General features: G+C 45.9%; 1 protein-coding gene across 1 annotated transcript; it reads right to left on the bottom strand.

Annotated features, from left to right (window-relative positions):
• Positions 1 to 3,080: 3,080 nt before the first annotated feature.
• On the bottom strand, positions 3,081 to 17,966 carry CD2 (CD2 molecule). Its single transcript, XM_003806278.6, has 5 exons — positions 17,758 to 17,966; positions 17,360 to 17,680; positions 11,690 to 11,920; positions 7,718 to 7,840; positions 3,081 to 3,846 (listed from the first exon to the last, which is right to left on the bottom strand). The coding sequence occupies exons 1-5, from the start codon at positions 17,816 to 17,818 to the stop codon at positions 3,527 to 3,529; spliced, it is 1,056 nt and encodes a 351-aa protein (XP_003806326.1). The 5' UTR covers positions 17,819 to 17,966; the 3' UTR covers positions 3,081 to 3,526.
• Positions 17,967 to 19,284: the final 1,318 nt, after the last annotated feature.

Here is a 19,284-nt window from a genome sequence, read left to right as displayed (position 1 = left end):
GAGTTCAAGAGTTAGGAAAGGTCTCCCCCAGGAAATGACTTTCTGTCTGAGCTCTGAAAGAAGAATGTGGACAGGTGAAGAGCCAGGTGAAAAGTGTGGGCAGTGGGAACAGCATGTATAATAGGAACAGCATGTACAGTGGTCCTGAGGTGGCAAACTTATTGGTGAACTTGAGTCACCAAGTCACTGCAACCCACTGAGCATGGGTAAGGAGCCTAACATTAGAAAATTAGCAAAGGAAAAGGAGCAGGAGGACTGAGATGAAATTTCCCAGTTTACAGTTGAGACCCTTTTGGAGCTAAGCTGGTCCAGCTGCTAGGATTAAACTATTATTTAGGGTGGGCAGATAGGCTATCAGAAACCTCTAAATTTTCTGTCTTCATATAAACCTCTGGGATGTTCCAGTGCCTTAAATTATGTGGATATTTTTTCCAACATGGTTGGCCTTCTTATTGGAGATTTGCTTGTGGGGGAATAGCTAACTGGGCTACAACTGTTTATTTTTCTTACAACACTGCATTATCTATAGTCTCCAAGGTTGTCTACAACTTGAATGCCCATTGGAATCAGCTGGAGAGGTTGTTTAAAAATATGTTTATTTGGCCCCCAACCTGACTGACAGAAGTGTCAGCATTTTTTTTTTTTTTTTCACAAGCTCTACAAGCTATTCCTACGCAGCTGGCCTGACTACTTCTCAGAATGTCCATGCTCTGGGGCAGGTTCAGTGGGATGTCACACAGTGTCAGACAGGTGGGTGACAGCAGCACAAATCTTAAGCAAGGTTCGTGTTTCCCACCTAATGGTGGTGCAGGGCAGAGAATCCGTCTTATCTTCCCTGGATAAGGAGGACAAGGATGTTGTGTATGTTCACTTCCCTTCCTTTCGTCAGGACTGTGCTCACCCATTGAATCAATTGGCTAATGATAGCTTCAATAAAGTGCTGGTAGCGATATTGAGAAATGGTCATTGTACTCAAAAAGCTTCTTTACTATGCATTTCATCAATTCTAAAATGCACTAACATAAAATAACATTTTTTCACATTTTAATATCTCAGGAATGGGATTGTGACTGAAAGTTGACTGTATCTTAGTATTTGTTACAATGCAACTGAGAAGTGTTCTTCTCTTTCTTAGTGGCATGTAAAAGAATGATGCCACTTAAAATCAATGCCATCTTCAAATTAGTTAAATACAGTAGTTAAAAAAGAAAAAGAAATACAAAAAGTTGAAAACAGTAGTTGAAAAATCAATGACATCTTCAAATCAGTTAAATACAGTAGTTGAAAAAGAAACTACATGTTTGTGTAAACAGAAAGCCAAATGAGCCTTGCTCATGCTGTTCCCTCTACATGGGTAATTCTGTACCTCTGCTTCACCAGTTCAATTAATCTATTACAACGCAACCCAAACGTCCCTCCTCTAGGAAGCCCTCTTTGTCACCCCAGTCTTACCACTCAGTCTAGGTTCAAAGTCCTTCCTCTGGGTTCATGCACTTGCCTCTGACCTATATTTATCATACTGCATTGCATTTGTCCCATGGTTGGTCCGTTTCTTGCCTACCAGGTGGTGAGCTCCTTGAAAGCAGAGATGCAATTGTACACCTCTGTTTTCCTAGTGCGTAGCACAGAGCCTGACACATAGTAGAAGTTCAATAAATGTTCGTTGAATGAATGAACGATGAAGGATTGAATAGGGTGTATGTGTTTTGTACCATATGTAATGCCACAGGAGTTCAGAAGAAAGGCAGAGCCCAGGGCTGAATAGACCAGGGAAGATTTTCTTAAGGGAATGGCGTATGAGCTGTTCTGGTGAGATAGCCAATTAAATCACTCATGGGTATCATGAAGAATGAGAAAGGGGCAGGGCTAGGACCCTCATCTCTCTCTCTCTCTCTCTCTCCTTTTTTTTTTTAGACGGAGTTTTGCTCTTTTGCCCAGGCTAGAACAAAGTGACACGATCTCACCTCACTGCAACCTCCACACCCCAGGGTTCAAGCAATTATTCTGCCTCAACCTCCTGAGTAGCTGGGGTTATAGGTGCGTGCCACGATGCCCGGCTAATTTTTTTTTTTTTTAGTAGAGAAGGGGTTTCACCATGTTGGCCAGGCTGGTCTCAAACTCCTGACCTCAGGTGATCTACCTGCTTTGGCCTCCCAAAGTGTTAGGATTACTGGAACGAGCCACCATGCCCGGCCAGAGCCCTCATCTCTCTACTGGGTAGATCCTGTGGCAATTGTTACCTAGCTGGATTTTGTGTTTGAATTTTGGGAGGCGATGAGGTTTCATTCATCATTGCCCTTAGTAATTAACTCTGGTTGCTGGAAAAATAGACTCTCAGATTCAGAGGAAAAAGTAGTTCAATCCTCAGTGAGCTGTCACAGGAAGTCCTGAATATACTTAGTTTTTGTGGTTTAGCCCTCAGAGCTTCCTGCCAGAGTGTAACAAGGTTTAGCAAGTCTAAGAAGCCAAGGAGAAGGCGGGCAGACAGGACCACAGACAAGGCACCAGCATTTCAAAGCAGGTGCCTTCTCACCACCTATTGTTTTAGAACTCTAACTGAAAACTATTTTTTTCTCCCCACTTCCCTCAAAGTACAGCTAGCATGACTGCTAGCTGGGGATGGGGTCTGACCTTTTAATCATAGTCATTTAAGACACTTAAGATTTGATTCAACTGAGTTGTCTCTTAGCCTATCTTTTTGTATGTCATCTGATGAGTTCATGACACCTCCAGTATCCATAGATTCCCTTGTTTTCAAGGATGACAGTAAAGGTCATTATGACCATGTCTGAACAGTCAAGAAAGTAAGACCCAAAAGGTTAAGTTTTCTGGTGACTCCTGTTAACGTTTGTGCATGGAGGCTTTAATTCATTATGGAAATCTACAAATAGGTTGTTGGACCCAGCTTTGCAGCTGAGACCTGGGGAGCATGTTCGGGTCATTCTGGTGAGGACTAAGGAGGTCTCAGCTGGATTGAGTTGACTGAATTTGATCCTGCTGTCACACCAGCGAGGCTCTTTCTTATTCGGCAGCTTCCTCTCCTTGACACTGGGATCCTTCACACAATGAGCAGACACGGGTCTAGTCAAAGTTTTTATTTCACTTTTACTCACAGGATGGTGGGCAAGTGTCCACCAGGGCACATAAGAAACTCCAGAGTCTCTTAAGCAGATAGGCTGCTTGTAGTGAGACCCAGGCACACCAATCACTTGATTTATCGCATCTACACATGACCTGAGAGGGGACAAGAAATCTCTAAGATTTCTGTGCTCGGTCCTCTACCATTCTTGCAATCACACTTATATTGCTTCTCCTTACTGGTGTGATGGAGCTTTCTGAGGAGACCAAAAACTCCAGATGTTGACCACATGGCTGAGTTCGAAGATGCAGAGGTGGCTGTGGCCCACAGCCTCAGGAGGTGACAATGTTCTGCACACAGAAAACACCTGATGGAAGTACGGATGTGCACATCAGGAGGGGAGAAATCCACAGTGCTTTTTATTGAAAAAGACAGTTTCTATCTTTTTTAATTAGAGGAAGGGGACAATGAGTTTTCTGCTGCCCCATGGGGAGGTTTTGGCTGAACTCGAGGTCTGGGGAGGGGCGGGCCTTTCTGCTGGTGAACTTGTGTGCCCGACGGAGCAGGAGGCCTCTTCTGAGGCTGGTGCTGAACACGGTGTCCAGGAGGCGGGGGACGATGACTAGGTGCCTGGGAACGATGACCAGGTGGTGGAGGAGGATGTTGGGAAGCTGCTGGATTCTGAGGGGTTGAAGCTGGAATTTGGTGGGGCTTCCGGCCCCTTTCTTCGGTAGCTACTCTGTGGGCTCTTGTCTCCAGCTCCTCATCTGCGACAACAAAACCTCAATAGAGTTCATCTTGGCCAGGTGAAATCAATGTAAATATTGAGTACCTTTTATATGCAAGGCGCCATGCTAGCTGCTTTGGGGGATGCAATGAGGAAGCAGAAGTTGCCCCTACTCTCTGAGAACTCTAAGCTTGTAGGAGAGAAAGAAGTGCTCACCATAAGGTAGAGTGAAAGCCTAGGACAAGAGAACTCAAGGAATCAGCAGGAAGAAGACACATGGGTGGAGGGCTTTGTGCCTGGGGCTCCCATGATCAGAGAGAGCACGCAGACCTGGAACCCTACCTCTGTGCTGACCTAGAAATTGTTCCCTGAGAACAAGAACCTCATGGTTAGAGCGCATGGGAAGGGGTTATGAGCAGTCATGGAGGATATTAGTAACTACATTCCTTCTGAGGCATTTCTATGTTAGATCTGCCTTTCCCCCAATTCTACTGTCATGCAATCCACCTTCCGGCAAGAGGTTGGAATACATGCAAGGGACTTTTTGTCCTTAGAAATTTACTCGCTTCTCAGAAATTCATGACCTATCTTCTTGGCCTTAGGAGGGAAAGAACTCCTCCTCTCCTCACCCTTCAGGATTTTCTTCTTTGTGTGACTTCAGTCCATGAAAGCAGGCCTACAGCTACTCGTAATGTAGTTTTTCCTGTACTCTTAAAATCACAGGGAATCTGTGAAGGTGCCCAGCTGCTAGAGGCCTGGAGCACCCTGCTGGCCCCTCTGGACTCCTTTAGGCTGTAAGTTAGGTATTTCAGTCCCTGCACCCAAGGCCATCTTTGCAGTGGCTCCAGAGGGAGGTAGGAAGAGAAGTTTCTCCCTGGGGTGAAATAATTACCTTTTTTTTTTTTTTTTTTTTTTTTTTTGAGTTGAAGTTTCACTCTTGTTGCCCAGGCTAGAGTGCAATGGTGCGATCTTGGCTCACTGCAGCCTCTGCCTCCCAGGTTCAAACAATTCTCCTGCCTCGGCCTCCTGAGTAGCTGGGATTACAGGCGTTCACCACCATGCCCGGCTAATATTGTATTTTTAGTAGAGATGGCGTTTCTCCATGTTGGTCAGGCTGGTCTCGAACTCCCGACCAGGTGATCTGCCTGCCTTGGCCTCCCAAAGTGCTGGGATTACAGGTATGAGCCACCACACCCAGCTGAAATAATTACCTCTTACATCTTTATGGAGATGTGTGGCTGGGGAAGCACAAGCCCTCTCTAAGCATCACCCTGTAACTTCCGGATGTTGATTCAAACCAGATGGCCTCCTCTGACTACATGAAATGTGAGCATCAGATGGCTTTGAGTGTAGAGTCAAAGTTAGACAATGTGATTTTGATACCTAAATGGCTCGTGTGCTCTAAGCACAAAGAGGAAAGGGCCTCCAGAAAGGACAAAACACATCCTCTATGCCATCTTCCGTGCCCTGCAGTCGTTGCTTAGGTTATGTCCAGTAGACTGTGGAGAGGGCTCTAACCCCTGGCCCTAGTTCTGAATTATGGGGCAGTGGGTGGTCCTTCTTCATCTCCTATGTGGCAAGCTTGCACTGGCCATTGGTTTACTACTCTGTTCACCCACTATTTTTGTTTTTTATTTGTTTTGTTTTTTTGAGACAGGGTCTTGCTCTGTTGCCCAGACTGGAGTGCAGTGTGTGATCGTATCTCACTGCATTCTCGATCTCCCGGGCTGAAATGATTCACCCACCTCAGCCTCCTGACTAGCTGGGACTACAGGCATACACCACCGCACCCACCTAATTTTTAAGTTTTTTTTTTAAAGTAGAGACCAGGTCTCACTATATTGCCCAGGCTGGTCCCAAACTCCTGAGCTCAAATGATCCTTCTGCCTCGGCCTCCCAAAGTGCTGAGATTACAGATATGAGCCACCACACCTGGCCCATACACCATTTGGTTCATTTGTCCTTCCAACATTTATTCCTCATCTTCCAAGTGTTAAGTGTCATTGTGACTTAGACACAAATTGTCCTCAGGAAGCCTAAAATCAAGTAAGAGGCCAACAAGAACTGAAAATCGCAATGTCAATTTCTGTGAAGAGCCCAGGGCCACCAGAAAGTGTAGACAGAGGCACATGAGCTCTGGTAGGAGGAATGGGGTGTAGCCACATGGCTGAGACTGCAGGCAGGGTTGGACAGACAAGGTTGGCTACGGCTCTGTGCACCCTGCCTGGTTCAAGCAGGACAGTGGGTCCTCAGCCTACCCACTCCAGCAGCTGCAGCTGGCGCCTAAATGTGTGCTCCCAGGAATTCCTCCAGGCTCATTGTCCTTCTCCCTTGTTTGCATCTCCTGGTTACTCAACCCAGGGCATGACTGGAATGAGGCAAGCGAGGCTGACAGGCATGCAGTTTAAAGACACACCAACTTTCAGGTTGTGCAAGGGCAGGCCAGCCTCCTTAAATTCTATGCCTTAAATTCTGGGCTCCTTGCCTCAGCCTAGGCCTGAGTCAGCCTACTGGCCATAGGATTTAAGGCAAATAATTGAACCTCACTGAACTTAAGCTTCCTCATCTGTGTTGTAATCTATCTCCTAAGATCACTCTGAAAGCTGGATGCACTAATAGACATAAAACACAGAGACTAACGACTTTTTTATCAGCATGAGCTAACCATCATTCTTCTCAGCCTGGTGATGGCAGAGATTGCCTTGTCTTGGGGTGACAAGTGAGGTCCACCTTGGAAGAAGATATGGTCTTTGACCATTAGTCAATGGAGAAGGGGTCTTTGCTGGAGAGGAGCATGGAGAACAGCCAGAGCTGGGCACAGAGGAGGATAAGCCGGGCATGCCTAAGGGCCCTGCCAGCGATTCTGCTGTGCTGTGGTGGAAAGTGTGGGACAGTCGTGGTGGGAAGAATGGGACTAAGTTCAGGCTGATGTTTCGGGGCCTGGGCTGGGGGTAGTGGTGTGATGGGACGTGGGGCTGAGGGACCGCAGCCTGATGGGGAGGCAGAAGGAGAACTGAGGAAGAAGTCTGAGGTAAAGAAGCCAAATCCAGAGGGCACGGGGCCCAAGGCCACCGGTGCCTGGGGAAGTTTGGACCACCTCCCTGGGCAGCACTGGAAGTAGCTGGTGTGGCTGTGCCTGCCGGTTCTAGGGAGAGACCAAGCCCTGCTGTGAACGTGAATTGCAGACAACCCCAGGGCCTGTTCCCTTGGCTGCAAGTCCCGCCAATGGCTGACACACTCATCTGTGCCCCCCCACAGTGACCCCGGGTTGGCCATTCTCTGAAGTGTTCTGCCTTGGGTGGCCTGGATGCTCCCTAAGCCTGCTCCCCACTTGCAAGCATAACCTTTTCTTTGCTGATAGATTGTCAGACAGGCCTGATCTGAGGAAAAACTCTCAACCCTAACACATCCCTCGAACAGAGAATTAGCAAAGGGGACACAGGCACCCTGCTTTAGAACAGCTGTTTTCCTGTGACTACCTGATGACCTGAATGATTTTCCCTGTGTTTCTAGGAGCTTGGTCCTGAACTCACCTTGGGCCACCCATAGATAGGACATTTATTCCTAGAAACGGTGTTTTGGAGCTAACCTTTCTACCTATGTAGAGAAGTGTGGCTCATTCAAAAGATGTTCACATTAGCCTGTCACCAAGTAGGCCTCAGTGGTAGATTCCAATGAGGCCAACTGGATTCAGTGTCTCAAAGCTCCCACATTGTCACCACTAAGAATTTGTTTTTCAAAAATCAAGCTAACCACAAAATGAAACAAGCTATAACCGCTGGCTACAACCCTGACATTCCGAAACTACCTATTTCCATCATTTTCTCTGCAGATTCAAGGTGTCATCCCCATGAGCTGTTTCATGGGGATTTTGCTGGGGCCTGCGGTGGGACAAAAGAGGGGGAGCTTACCATTTCTCCGACTCCTCTGTTTTTTCCTTTTGGTGATGTAGAAAACGAGCAGTGCCACAAAGACCATCAAGAGGCTGCCTCCTCCACAAATGCCAATGATGAGATAGATGTCCAGACCTTTCTCTGCAAAAGGAAGAGAAGTGGGATGGCCGGGAGGGGTCCAGGCAGAGAGCCCATTACTCTGGCCAAGGATGCTGCCTCCTGCATCAAGCAGATAGAAGAGCTTGTTGGGACCTTTCACCCCATAACTCCCAGGCTCACAGAGGGTGGTGAGTGATGTCAAACCTGGAAGGACCCAAGGTCCTTGGGAAGCTCCTTCTGCAGGCTCTTTGGGAAACTGCTCTCGGGGGCTAGAAATGCCTGATTGTTCATGCACCAAGGCCGGCCTGCCCAGTGCCCCCGTCATGGAAAGCATCACGAAATTTTAGATCCGAGGATCTTAGAGATACTCTAATGCAACCTCTAGTTTCAAACATGAGGCCCTGAGAGGGAGAATGAGTTGCCCGAAGCCACACAATATCTGTTCCTGAGCATTTCCCTTAAGCAGCCCCTTGTCTCGGTGTTTCTGCACTGTTGATCCTGCTTTCGTCTCTGGCTACTCCCACTGCACCATGATTCCTTCTCACTCTCTCTACCAGGCAGTTTCCAAACACTCAGGGTAAATATTTCACTTGTCCAGCCCAGCACTCTGACCTCAAGGCCAGCACCCTCTCACAGAGTTTCCCTGGAGCCACGAGAGAAACCCGGGTGCACAGTGAGTTAGTAACAGCAGTGGGCTTAGTCTTCAGTTGCTGGACCTTCAGTCACTGTAATGCAATGAGGAAAACAGTGACTTTGGTGTTAAGGGAAATGGGTTTGGTCTAGGCTTTTTTAGGCAGGAGCTGTGTGAACTTTGGAGAGTTACTTCACCTCTCTGAGCCTGTTTCCTTCTTTGTAAAGTAGAGATAATGAAACCTACATCATAGGGTGGCTGTTGGAAGTCAATCAGATAATGGATATGAAAGTGCTTTGTAAACTGTAAAACAACACAAATGTGAGGTCTTGCTCTTACTAGTGTCCTCGCACTGGTGTTTCTGGGAGCTGTTTCCCAGAAACAGGGGAAACAGGAGGGGTTCTAGGGCTGTCTGCCCTTTGTGAGTCAATAGCAGTTAGAGAAGCAGCAGTGGGGCTCGGGTCAGGGGACGGGGTCATCTGAAGAACAAACTGGAACTTGGCCCAGCATCACAAAAGAAATGCTTCTCCAGGCAAAAACATCCTAGGGATACACTGTTATACATGAAGCCCAGGATGGGCCCCAAGGAGAGGGTCAGAGGCTCAGAAACCAAGTTTAACAGATCATCAAACTGCAGTGGTTTATTCATCTTGGCTTTCTTTCCTCGAGTCTCTCTCTGACCCATTCTTTGCCTGCCAGTTACACAACTCTCTAAGCTCTACTGATGAAGAGGCCTCCACCAGAGAAGCAGGCATAATCTTAAACCATTGAAATTGGGTCAGTAAAGGATTCAGGGCCCTTTAGGCCCTGCTGGCTTGGACGAGGGGCAGGAGATACCAGAGGCCACTTCCTGCTGAGCTTGAGAACTTTTCAGATTTGACCCGGGGTGGGGCAGGGCAGGCCTGAAATGCTTTGGGGAGAACATGGCTAAGTCATGCAGCCACCAGCTCCATCTTCCCTCCAAGTCATTGGGTAGGGTGGCCACAATTTTATCTTGGGCACATGCAGGAATGTAGGCAATGCCTTACACAGCCTGCCCTCCAGTTTGTCCAGTGTGGTGCCCTGGGGCACCTGGTAGTACTTTTGGTGGGGAATGTTCCATCATGTTTCAGAAGCAGCGGGGGCACTGTCAGTCAAAAATATGCCCTCTCAGTTCCTAAATCCAGGCATACTATCTTCCTACAGTTTCTCTTGGAGATCACATGCCCATGAGTTTATGTGACAAAGTATTTTTGCGCATCTGAATCTGTTCCTTCCTCCTAGTATTTTGGTTTTAAGTATGTAAACACTCACCTAATCTCAGCCAAATGGTCAGACTCTGACCATTGCTCCTCTCTGCCTTGGCCTTTCAGAACAAAACTTCCAAATCCCTTTTCGGGTCTTCAAGAGCAGCTCCTCCACCCTAATCTCTCCCCAGGTATTCTTCCCATCTCCCTAGTGGTCCTTCTCGCAATGAGCTTCTGCTCTGCACCATAGAGTAAGGGACATAAGTGTTCCATCCTTCAAACCTTGGCTGCTCCCAAGGTCCTCCCTCTCTCCCTCCTTCCATCCCTAATACACACACATATTTATACTTGTGGGCTCCAGTAAAAATAAACATGAAAAGTAGGGTTTCCAGATATAATGCAAAACACCCAGTTAAATTTGAATTTCAGATAAACATGAAAAATTTCTAGCATAAGTATGTTTCATGCAATATCTGAAACGTACTTATACTGTATTTTTATTTGCTATATCTGGCAACTCTAATCAAAGATCTCCCGAGGCCACTGCAGTGGCTCATGCCTATAATCCCAGCACTGTGGGAGGCTGAGGTGGGAGGATAGTTTGAGCACAGGAGTTCGAGACCAGCCTGGGCAACATAGTGAGACCTTATCTCTACAAAATTTTAAAAATTAGCTTGGTGTGGTGGCATGCTCCTGTAATCTCAGCTACTGGGGAAGCTGAGGTGGGAGGATTGCTTGAGCCTGGGAGGTCAAAGCTGCTGAGAGCTATGATCATACTACCACACTCCAGCCTTGGCAACAGAGCAAAACCCTGTCTCAAAAAAAAGTTGCGAAGTCAAGGAGAGGCAACTTCACTCACTGTGCCTTAGTGATGGGGGAATGTGGGAGGATGACTGGTGGGAAAACCGGGGGTGAAGTGATGCTGGTCAAGTTGGTGATTGGCAGACTCTCAGAGGCCTTCAGTGACCCGTGCTTCCTGATATTCTCACCTATGTGCAATCCCCTCTGATTGAATGTGGGCTAGACTTATTAACTTGCTTCTAATGAATAGAACACAGCAGAAGTGACTGGGATATCACTCCTGAGATTAAGTTACAAAAAGACTACGACTTTTGTCCTGGGCACTTATTCCTGCTCTTTCTTAGAGGGCTCTGAGGGAAGCTAGCTGCCATATTGTGAGGCAGCCCAATGGCCCACATGAATGCACTTGGAAGTGGATCCAAGAGCCTACTCATCTAATAGTCTGTGAACATGGTGCTTATTTTTTTTGTGGGCCAGGAAGCTGAAGCCTAGAGAGGGGAAGAAACTCTGTCAAGATTCTCTGGCTAAATTTGGACAGACCCAAACTAGAAGTCCAGACCTCTACTCCCAGGCGAGAGCTTGGGCACTACAGAAGGCTGCCTCTCAGAAATACTTCTGGAGGTCACATCAGGCTGGGACACTGGGGATCCATTATGGTCTTGGAGTTTTGAGATTTTCTGGAGCTAGTCCCCAAGCCTTGCTGTCCTGTTGTGTGCCAGGAGTGTTGCCTTGCTGTCCACAGTCCTCTTTGGCCTCAAGGGCTCCATTCCCCCCTGACCCTGCCCCCAGGGTTTCTGCAGCCTTTCTACCTTTACTCCTGATAGGAGGTGCTGACCACTGACCATCTTTAGGGGAGCAGTTGGAATCATGTCACTAACTAGCCAAGGGACCTTGGGCAAGTCAGTTTCCCTCTCTGGAAAATGGGGCTTTGCATGAGATACTCTCTACAGCTCCTCCTTCTTCAGTTTTGCAATTCTTTCTCCTAGAAGAGGATCTTTAAAATTGCTTGTGGTCAAATTGTGCTCAGTGGGAGGACTCCCAGGATGGAAAACCATAGAACACCACCTCCCCTGATGCTTCCCTTGAAGGTTTCCAGGAGGAAGAGATATGCTTTCATGCCTCATCCTGAGCCAGGGCTGCCTCCCAGCATGAGCACCTGTGACCTGGAGCAGCGTGCCTCTGCCTACTGAGGGCCTGGCAGGCTGTGTTTGTGAAGTGATGCCCGCCACGCACCTGGACAGCTGACAGGCTCGACACTGGATTCCTTGCTGACTTTGTTCCCTGCTGTGCACTTGAATTTTGCACTCAGGCTGGTGGTCCACTTGTGTGTGATGACCCTCTGAGAAAGTTTTAGATGTTTCCCATCTTGATACAGGTTTAATTCGGGGTCAGTTCCATTCATTACCTCACAGGTCAGGGTTGTGTTGATACAAGTCCAGGAGATCTTTGGTTTTGAGACCCTCTCTAAAAAGAAAGTAAAGATCCAGTTCAATTTAGGCAATTTTCTGATTTTAATAAGCATATCTATTTATACAGTGGGGGATGGAGTCAGTTAGGGACAAGGGAACAATGTCAAAGACCTCTAGCAACTTTTGGAAATTATTTTATTTTATTTTATTTACAAAGAGCATTCAGAAAAAAATTATTTCTGATGACATTCATAGATACATTATGCCACTAAATAGTGTATCATATGTAATGTTTATATGCTGTCTTATACCTTAAAATGCTTTCACATATATGATATCACTTAACCCTAACAGAGAGGCTGATGTTTTTCTTCCCATTTACAGACAAAATGTTCAAGGCTCTGAGAGGTCCAGTGGGTGGTCTTGGGGCACCACCTAAAACATGGCAGTCAGGGTTTAGGAGTATGGGTAAGAGAGTGCCTCCAGAGTTTGAGAAAGGCAATGCTTTAAGAGCAGCCAGGATCCCCATTCTGGAGGAATCACCACATTGACATGTGACTGGGGACCTTGGATACATCTGCCCCCACCAAGTTCCTGGAGCAGTGGGCCAGGTGGGTACATGTGAGTGTGTGGGTGTCCAAGGAGCTCAAAGCTCTAGGGAAAAAGAGCACCTGCCTGGGAACCAGAGACTTGGTTCTGCCTTTTCCCAGCCCAGAGCTGCTTAGCTGCTCACAGGGTCTACGCTGGCCCTCCTCAGAGCATCAGAAAAGGATCAGAAAAACATACCCTACCTGTCACAAAAGGAGCAACATGCGGCAAAGCCCTGGGCAGATCGTTAGGCACGACATTATTAGTGGTAGTTCATGCATTCGATAATCACAAACCTCTTGCCTCTCCCGCACAGAGACTGCACCATAAAAGGAAAATGCCTAGGCCTAGCATTAGATGGCTCAGGTCTACATCTTAGCCCCATCACTTCCTAGCTGTGTGAACTTTTCCTTTTCCTCGTCTTCTGTTTTTTTTTTTTCTCATTCTTTACTTTGTTCCCCCCAGACTTGCCACTTTTCCCTCTCAGTTTCTCTCCATTCATAATATAGATGGACTAGCTTATTTTTCAATGATTCCCTCCCACTCTGACTTCCAGACACCAATATTTTCCCCATGGAACATCATAGTCAAACTTCATTTATGTCCCGATATATATAGGCATGCAGAAATTAAATTAAAAGTTTTCTTCTCATCCCAAGATTCTGCGTTACTGAGAAGGAAGAAAACGGAAATTATCAACATTCAGCAACAGAGTTAGTACATAGTCTAGAGGTTGGGTCACGAAGTTTGCCCGTCTCTTCAGAATGGAAATATTTTTTTCTACTTATAACAGCAACACAGTAACATGATTGTGGTGATGGTTGCAAAACTCTGAATATACTAAAGGCCATTTTAGTGTATGGACAAATTGAATGGTAGGTGAATTATCTCAATGAAGCTGTTTAGAAAAAAAAGAAAAGGTCATCATCCTTGCCAAAAAGACCTCTGAGTTTGAATCCTGACTTTGCTTCTGTCAAGCAATGAGACCTTGGACAAGCTGCTTCTGACTAGGTCTCTGTTTTCTTATATATAACAAGGAGATAATAACAACTAGTTCTCAGTATTGTTGGGCGCTTTAAATAAGATCATGTAAGCAAGCACCTGACCCCTAACTGGTAGCCATTATTTCCGCCGCAATGCTAAATGTGACCCAAATGTGAAAACACCAACATGGTCCCCCGCGTAGGGCTCACACTCAAAACAGGACACTCGAGTTCTGTGCTGTTTGGAGTCCTGAGATCTGTGGTTTCCAGAGCCCATAATCAGAAGCCCTTTTCAGCGCCATGCTCAACCCCACTACATTTCTACAAGGTGCTCTCCACTCAAGGTTGCAGGACTAGGGTGTGGAAAGTTGTCACTGCAGGGGAGCTGACAGTGTCTGGGATTGCTGGAGTGGGCAATCTGACACTATCTGGGATTGCTGGTAGGCCCAGGTGCTGAAGATGGGGCTGGAGACAGACAGGAAGAAGGTGGGGTCCCTGCTTCTGGCGACATTTTCTGTGTGAAGCACAGAAATGCTTATTTGCTCACTGAATGGCTGGCCTGTGCTCATGCTGGGGTTCCTGTCTTCCTCCCCAAGCCAGCTTCCTCTTTTCCCTTCTTATCACTCCCTGCCCAGCATCCGTGGGCTTTCAACTTCAATCATTGTACAAGCTGATAAAATATTTTTAAAAGTTTAAAGCAGATTAAAAATTACCCACAACGCCACCACTCAAAGTCAATAATGAATAATATTTTCATGTATATCTTTATCAGATATTTTCTATTTATCTGTACATATATAAATAATATAATATTTCAGCTGGGAGAGGTGGCTCATGCCTGTAATCCAGCACTTTGGGAGGCTGAGGTGGGTGCATCTCTTGAGGCCAGGAGTTCAAGAGTAGCCTGGCCAACATGGTGAAATACATCTCTACTAAAAATATGAAGATTAGCCAGGTGTGTTGGCATGCGCCTCTAATCCAAACTACTCAGGAGGCTGAGGCATGAGAATTGCTTGAACCCAGGAGGCAGAGGCTGCAGTGAGCCAATATTTCACCACTGCACTCCAGGCTGGACGACAGAGTGAGACCCTGTCTCTTTCTGTCTCTCTCTCTCTCTATATATATATATATATGTAATATTTTAAAAATTAAAACTAGTTTATGTGATCTTACAGTCTGCCTTTTCCCCTTTATTGTGAAATTATATTATGAAGTTCTTTTCTTAATGAACATCAATAAATGCATATATGCATCTTTTTAAAGGATGCATTCTTAATTTAATTGATTAATAAGTTTCTAACTGCTGACTGTTCTAGTATTTCGCTAACATGAACAATGCAGTGACGGGCACCCTTGTGGAGTAGTACCTCCGTATACATTCACTAAGATAGCATCTTAGAACTGATCCAACCTAAGGTCTTCCATGGATGAGAACTCCTTAATTCTGAGTTGCTGGGATTAACCCCTTCCCTACTAGCATCTGCTTCTAAGGGGCCCTCCATTGCCTCTTCAGCCTGCAGCAGCAACTCCCTCATGAAGGAAATGCAGGCACAACTACTGGAGTTTGAGAAGTTTGGAGGCCGGGTGCCGTGATTCACACCTGTAATCCCAGCACTTTGGGAGGCCGATGCAGGCGGATCCCCTGAGGTCAGGAGTTTGAGACCAGCCTGACCAACATGGCGAAACCCCGTCTCTACTAAAAATACAAAAATTAGCCGGACGTGGTGGTACATGCCTGTAATCCCAGCTACTTGGGAGGCTGAGGCAGGAGAATCGCTTGAACCTGGGAGGCAGAGGCTGCAGTGAGCTGAGATCATGCCAGTGCACTCCAGCCTGGGCAACAGAGCAAGATGCCATCTCAATTAAAAAAAAAAAAAAAAAAAAGAGAAGCTTGGAGAAACAAAGAGATGTGGGAGGGCATTAGCACTGAGAAAACAGGCATTGTGCCCCAGGCACTGCAGGACACTTGTACACACCTTGTCTCACTGAATATCCCTTGAAGTTGTCATTGGAAAAGCAGACTCAGAGCAGATAGGGAATTTGCCCAAGGCCATGGTCACCTTAAGTCTGGTAATAGTGACCAACTACAAGTTGAATCAAGATGTTGTATGACATTGACGTGCACACACACGAAGCAAGTCACTGTCTTTCGGCTAAAGGGTGAAGGGTTTCTTTTTGGGGCAATGAAAATGTTGATTGTGGTGATGGTTACAAAACTCTGAATATACTGAAGGCCATTTTAGTATATGGACAAATTGAATGGTAGGTGAATTATCTCAATAAAGCTGCTTGGAAAAAAAAAGAAAAGGTCGTCTTCTTGCCAAAAAGACCTCTGAGTTTGAATCCTGACTTTGCTCCTGTCAAGCAATGAGACCTTGGACAAGCTGCTTCTGACTAGGTCTCTGTTTTCTTATACATAACAAGGAGATAATAACAACTAGGTCTCAGTATTGTTGGGCGCTTTAAATAAGATCATGTAAGCAAGCACCTGACCCCTAACTGGTAGCCATTATTTCCGCCGCAATGCTAAATGCGACCCAAATGTGAAAACACCAACATGGTCCCCCGCGTAGGGCTCACACTCAAAACAGGACACTCGAGTTCTGTGCTGTTTGGAGTCCTGAGATCTGTGGTTTCCAGAGCCCATAATCAGAGGCCCTTTTCAGCGCCATGCTCAACCCCACTACATTTCTACAAGGTGCTCTCCACTCAAGGTTGCAGGACTAGGGTGTGGAAAGTTGTCACTTCAGGGGAGCTGACAGTGTCTGGGATTGCTGGAGTGGGCAATCTGACACTATCTGGGATTGCTGGTAGGCCCAGGTGCTGAAGATGGGGCTGGAGACAGACAGGAAGAAGGTGGGGTCCCTGCTTCTGGTGATATTTTCTGTGTGAAGCACAGAAATGCTTATTTGCTCACTGAATGGCTGGCCTGTGCTCATGCTGGGGTTCCTGTCTGCCTCCCCAAGCCAAGCGCAGCTTCTTCTTTTCCCTTCTTGTCACTACTTCCCCAGCATCCCCCTGGGCTTTCGACTTCAATGGCATTTTGATTCCACTTTCTCTACCTTCTCTCCCTTGCCTAAGCCACCTTTCTCTATGCCTGACCCTTATTATCCTCATTCTTCCTATTTTACAGGCACCCTTTGGTCTAGGCCAGTGGCGATTGACTTTGGCAGCTCATTAGAATCCCCCAGGGAGCTTTAGAACCTAATGATACCCAGGCCGCATGCAAAAAAAATCTGATTTAATTGGTCCTCACTCCACTTGGATTACAGCAGCAGCTTTCTAACTAGTCTCCCTAACCCCATCCTCAATATCCACTCCTGTCCTCCCAGTACAGGCAGAGATATACAAAGCCACACCTTGTGCATCTTCTACACATATCAGCAAAAATCACCTACCACCTTGTATCACTCTGACAAGCAGATCCAAAATAAGGGCTGTTCATCCTTAAATATGTTGTTTCCAGCCCTTTTCTGCCATATAACTCCTCCTTCAGGGCAGCCTGGCTTGAAATGGGCTCTGTCGATGAAAGGCCCGCTGCTCTCCAGTCAGCCTCTTCTTCTCGCCCCACTCTTAGCTCGCCCATTCATCAGCAACCTGGAACAGTTGCCTTTTCCCTCGGCCTACCTGTGTCCCCCTCCCGATTAATGCCACCTTAATCCAGGTTCTTCACCCAACCCCACATTTCTGTAAGCACCTGAAGACAGAGTTGTAGGCAGGTAGACTTGAGGGTCTATCAGATGTGTGGATCCCATTCCCGCATTGGACCACAGTCTCCACTGGGGCAGGAGACATGCATCTGGTTTCCTGTATAGCCTCCCTGGAGGCAGAGGTCAGCGCTGGGGAATATTAGAAATGCTATTTTCCAACTTGCCAAATAGCACCCACACTGAAATAAAGCAATTAAGGGAATGAACACTTACCTTGAATCTTCAAATCAAATATTTTTTCCAACACATTTTTTCCTTTTGTATCATATATTGATACCTTGTAGATATCCTGATCATCGGTCTTCAGATGCTTAATTTTCAGAGTTCCATTTTTAAATAGCTTATATGTATCTTTTTCCTTGAAAGTCTCTTTCTCTTTTCTGAATTGTGCAATCTTTTTCTTGTCTGAAGTTTTTTCCCATTTTATATCGTCAATATCATCACTCATTTGAAAACTAGGAATGTCCAAGTTGATGTCCTGACCCAAGGCACCCCAGGTTTCCAAGGCATTCGTAATCTCTTCGGAGACTGCACCTGTAAAAAGCAAAAGAGTTACTGAGAGTCACTTTCAGGGAAAGCTGGGTTGGGACTTCTTTGACTCTTATGCTTACCTTTGGAAGAAACATTGAAAATCAGAAGGAAGCTGGCTACAAATTTACATGGAAAGCTCATCTTAGGGGTTGGTTTCCTCTTTTGATTCTGAGCTCTTCATGCAAAAGGAACTGAAGTGAGACTGGTGGAGTCCACACCCCAAGAGCTTAACCACGTGCCTCTCTTTACATCTTTTACAGTAACATAAAACATAATACACATACACAGAGAGCGAGAGCGCGCACAAGCCAGCCCTTCTGATGTGCTCCTTTGCCAAAGCAGACGTGTTTATGAGTGTGTGTTTTCTTGCTGCATTTTAATTCTCACACAAAAAATTGGGAAGGATAGGTTTTCTCATCTCAGTGAAAGAGAAAAGGAACAGAGAGGCTAAGTAGATCACTAAGGATCACTCTTTTGTAAACAAGAAGCCAAATTCAACCACACAGCCTTTTATCCAGTTAGGTATACTGTCCCTAACAAGACCACATAGAAATAAGGTAAATGTTCACAAGCCAATAGCAGAATGCAAACATTTATCCCATATGATTATAAATATTGAAAAATGTAGACCCATAAAATGATGAGGAAATTGATTTTTTTGTTTCTCCAAAGATATTTTTCATGTTCTAAAATCATTTTTGTGGTGAAAAGAAAGAAATTGAGTATCAGCTGTAAATGCTTGCAATCCCCAAATCCTATGTTCGGCATACATTTTACAACTCTAGTGAAATTCACAGTTAGATAAATAAAAACTTGTTCCGAAACAAAGAAGCATAGAGACTATGAAATATAATTAAACTACCAAAACAAAGGAGTCAAAAGCATTTAAAGTGATTAACATTATAGGTGGTTAAGAAAAAGGAGAGATTAGGAGAAAAAAGAAATGAGAGGGAACAGGGAGAGAAAAAAAGAACAGAAATTTGTGACACAAGGAAACAGACAGTGATGCAGAGATGGGTGTGCCCTGAAAAGATGCCTAAAAAAAGAAATAACCATGACAGACTTCCAAAGCACATTTTCAGCATTATAATTCTTTAGGTCACAGTGAGTAAAAATTGCAAAAGTGGTGCTTGCTTTCTTTTTCAACTCTAAGTACAAATATGGATATTATCTGTCAGAAAGTTGTCGAGGAAATGAAATTAAGTCAAAGCAGTTGTTTGCTGTTACTGGGTAAAAGGAAGCCAAATATTTACCTCATGGTTGTATGAGCGTCATCCACAATAATGAACTACAGTTGGATTAAAATTTTAAATGCAAAAATACTATAATAATGCTAAAAGGAGGCCGGGGGTGGTGGATCACAGCTATAATCCCAGCACTCTGGGAGGTCGAGGCAGACCTCCTCACCTGAGGTCAGGAGTTCAAGACCAGCCTGGCCAACATGGTGAAACCCATCTCTACTAAAAATACAAAAATTAGCCAGGTGTGGTGATGTGCGCCTGTAATCCCAGCTACTCAGGAGGCTGAGGCAGGCAAATTGCTTGAACCTGGGAAGCGGAGGTTGCAGTGAGCCAGGATTGTGCCACTGCACTCCAGCCTGGGCAGCA

The sequence above is a fragment of the Pan paniscus genome, chromosome 1 (assembly GCF_029289425.2).
Source record: "Pan paniscus chromosome 1, NHGRI_mPanPan1-v2.0_pri, whole genome shotgun sequence".
Taxonomy (NCBI): Eukaryota; Metazoa; Chordata; class Mammalia; order Primates; family Hominidae; genus Pan; species Pan paniscus.
Note: the sequence above shows the minus strand (reverse complement) of the source record. Positions and strands in the feature narration are given on the sequence as shown.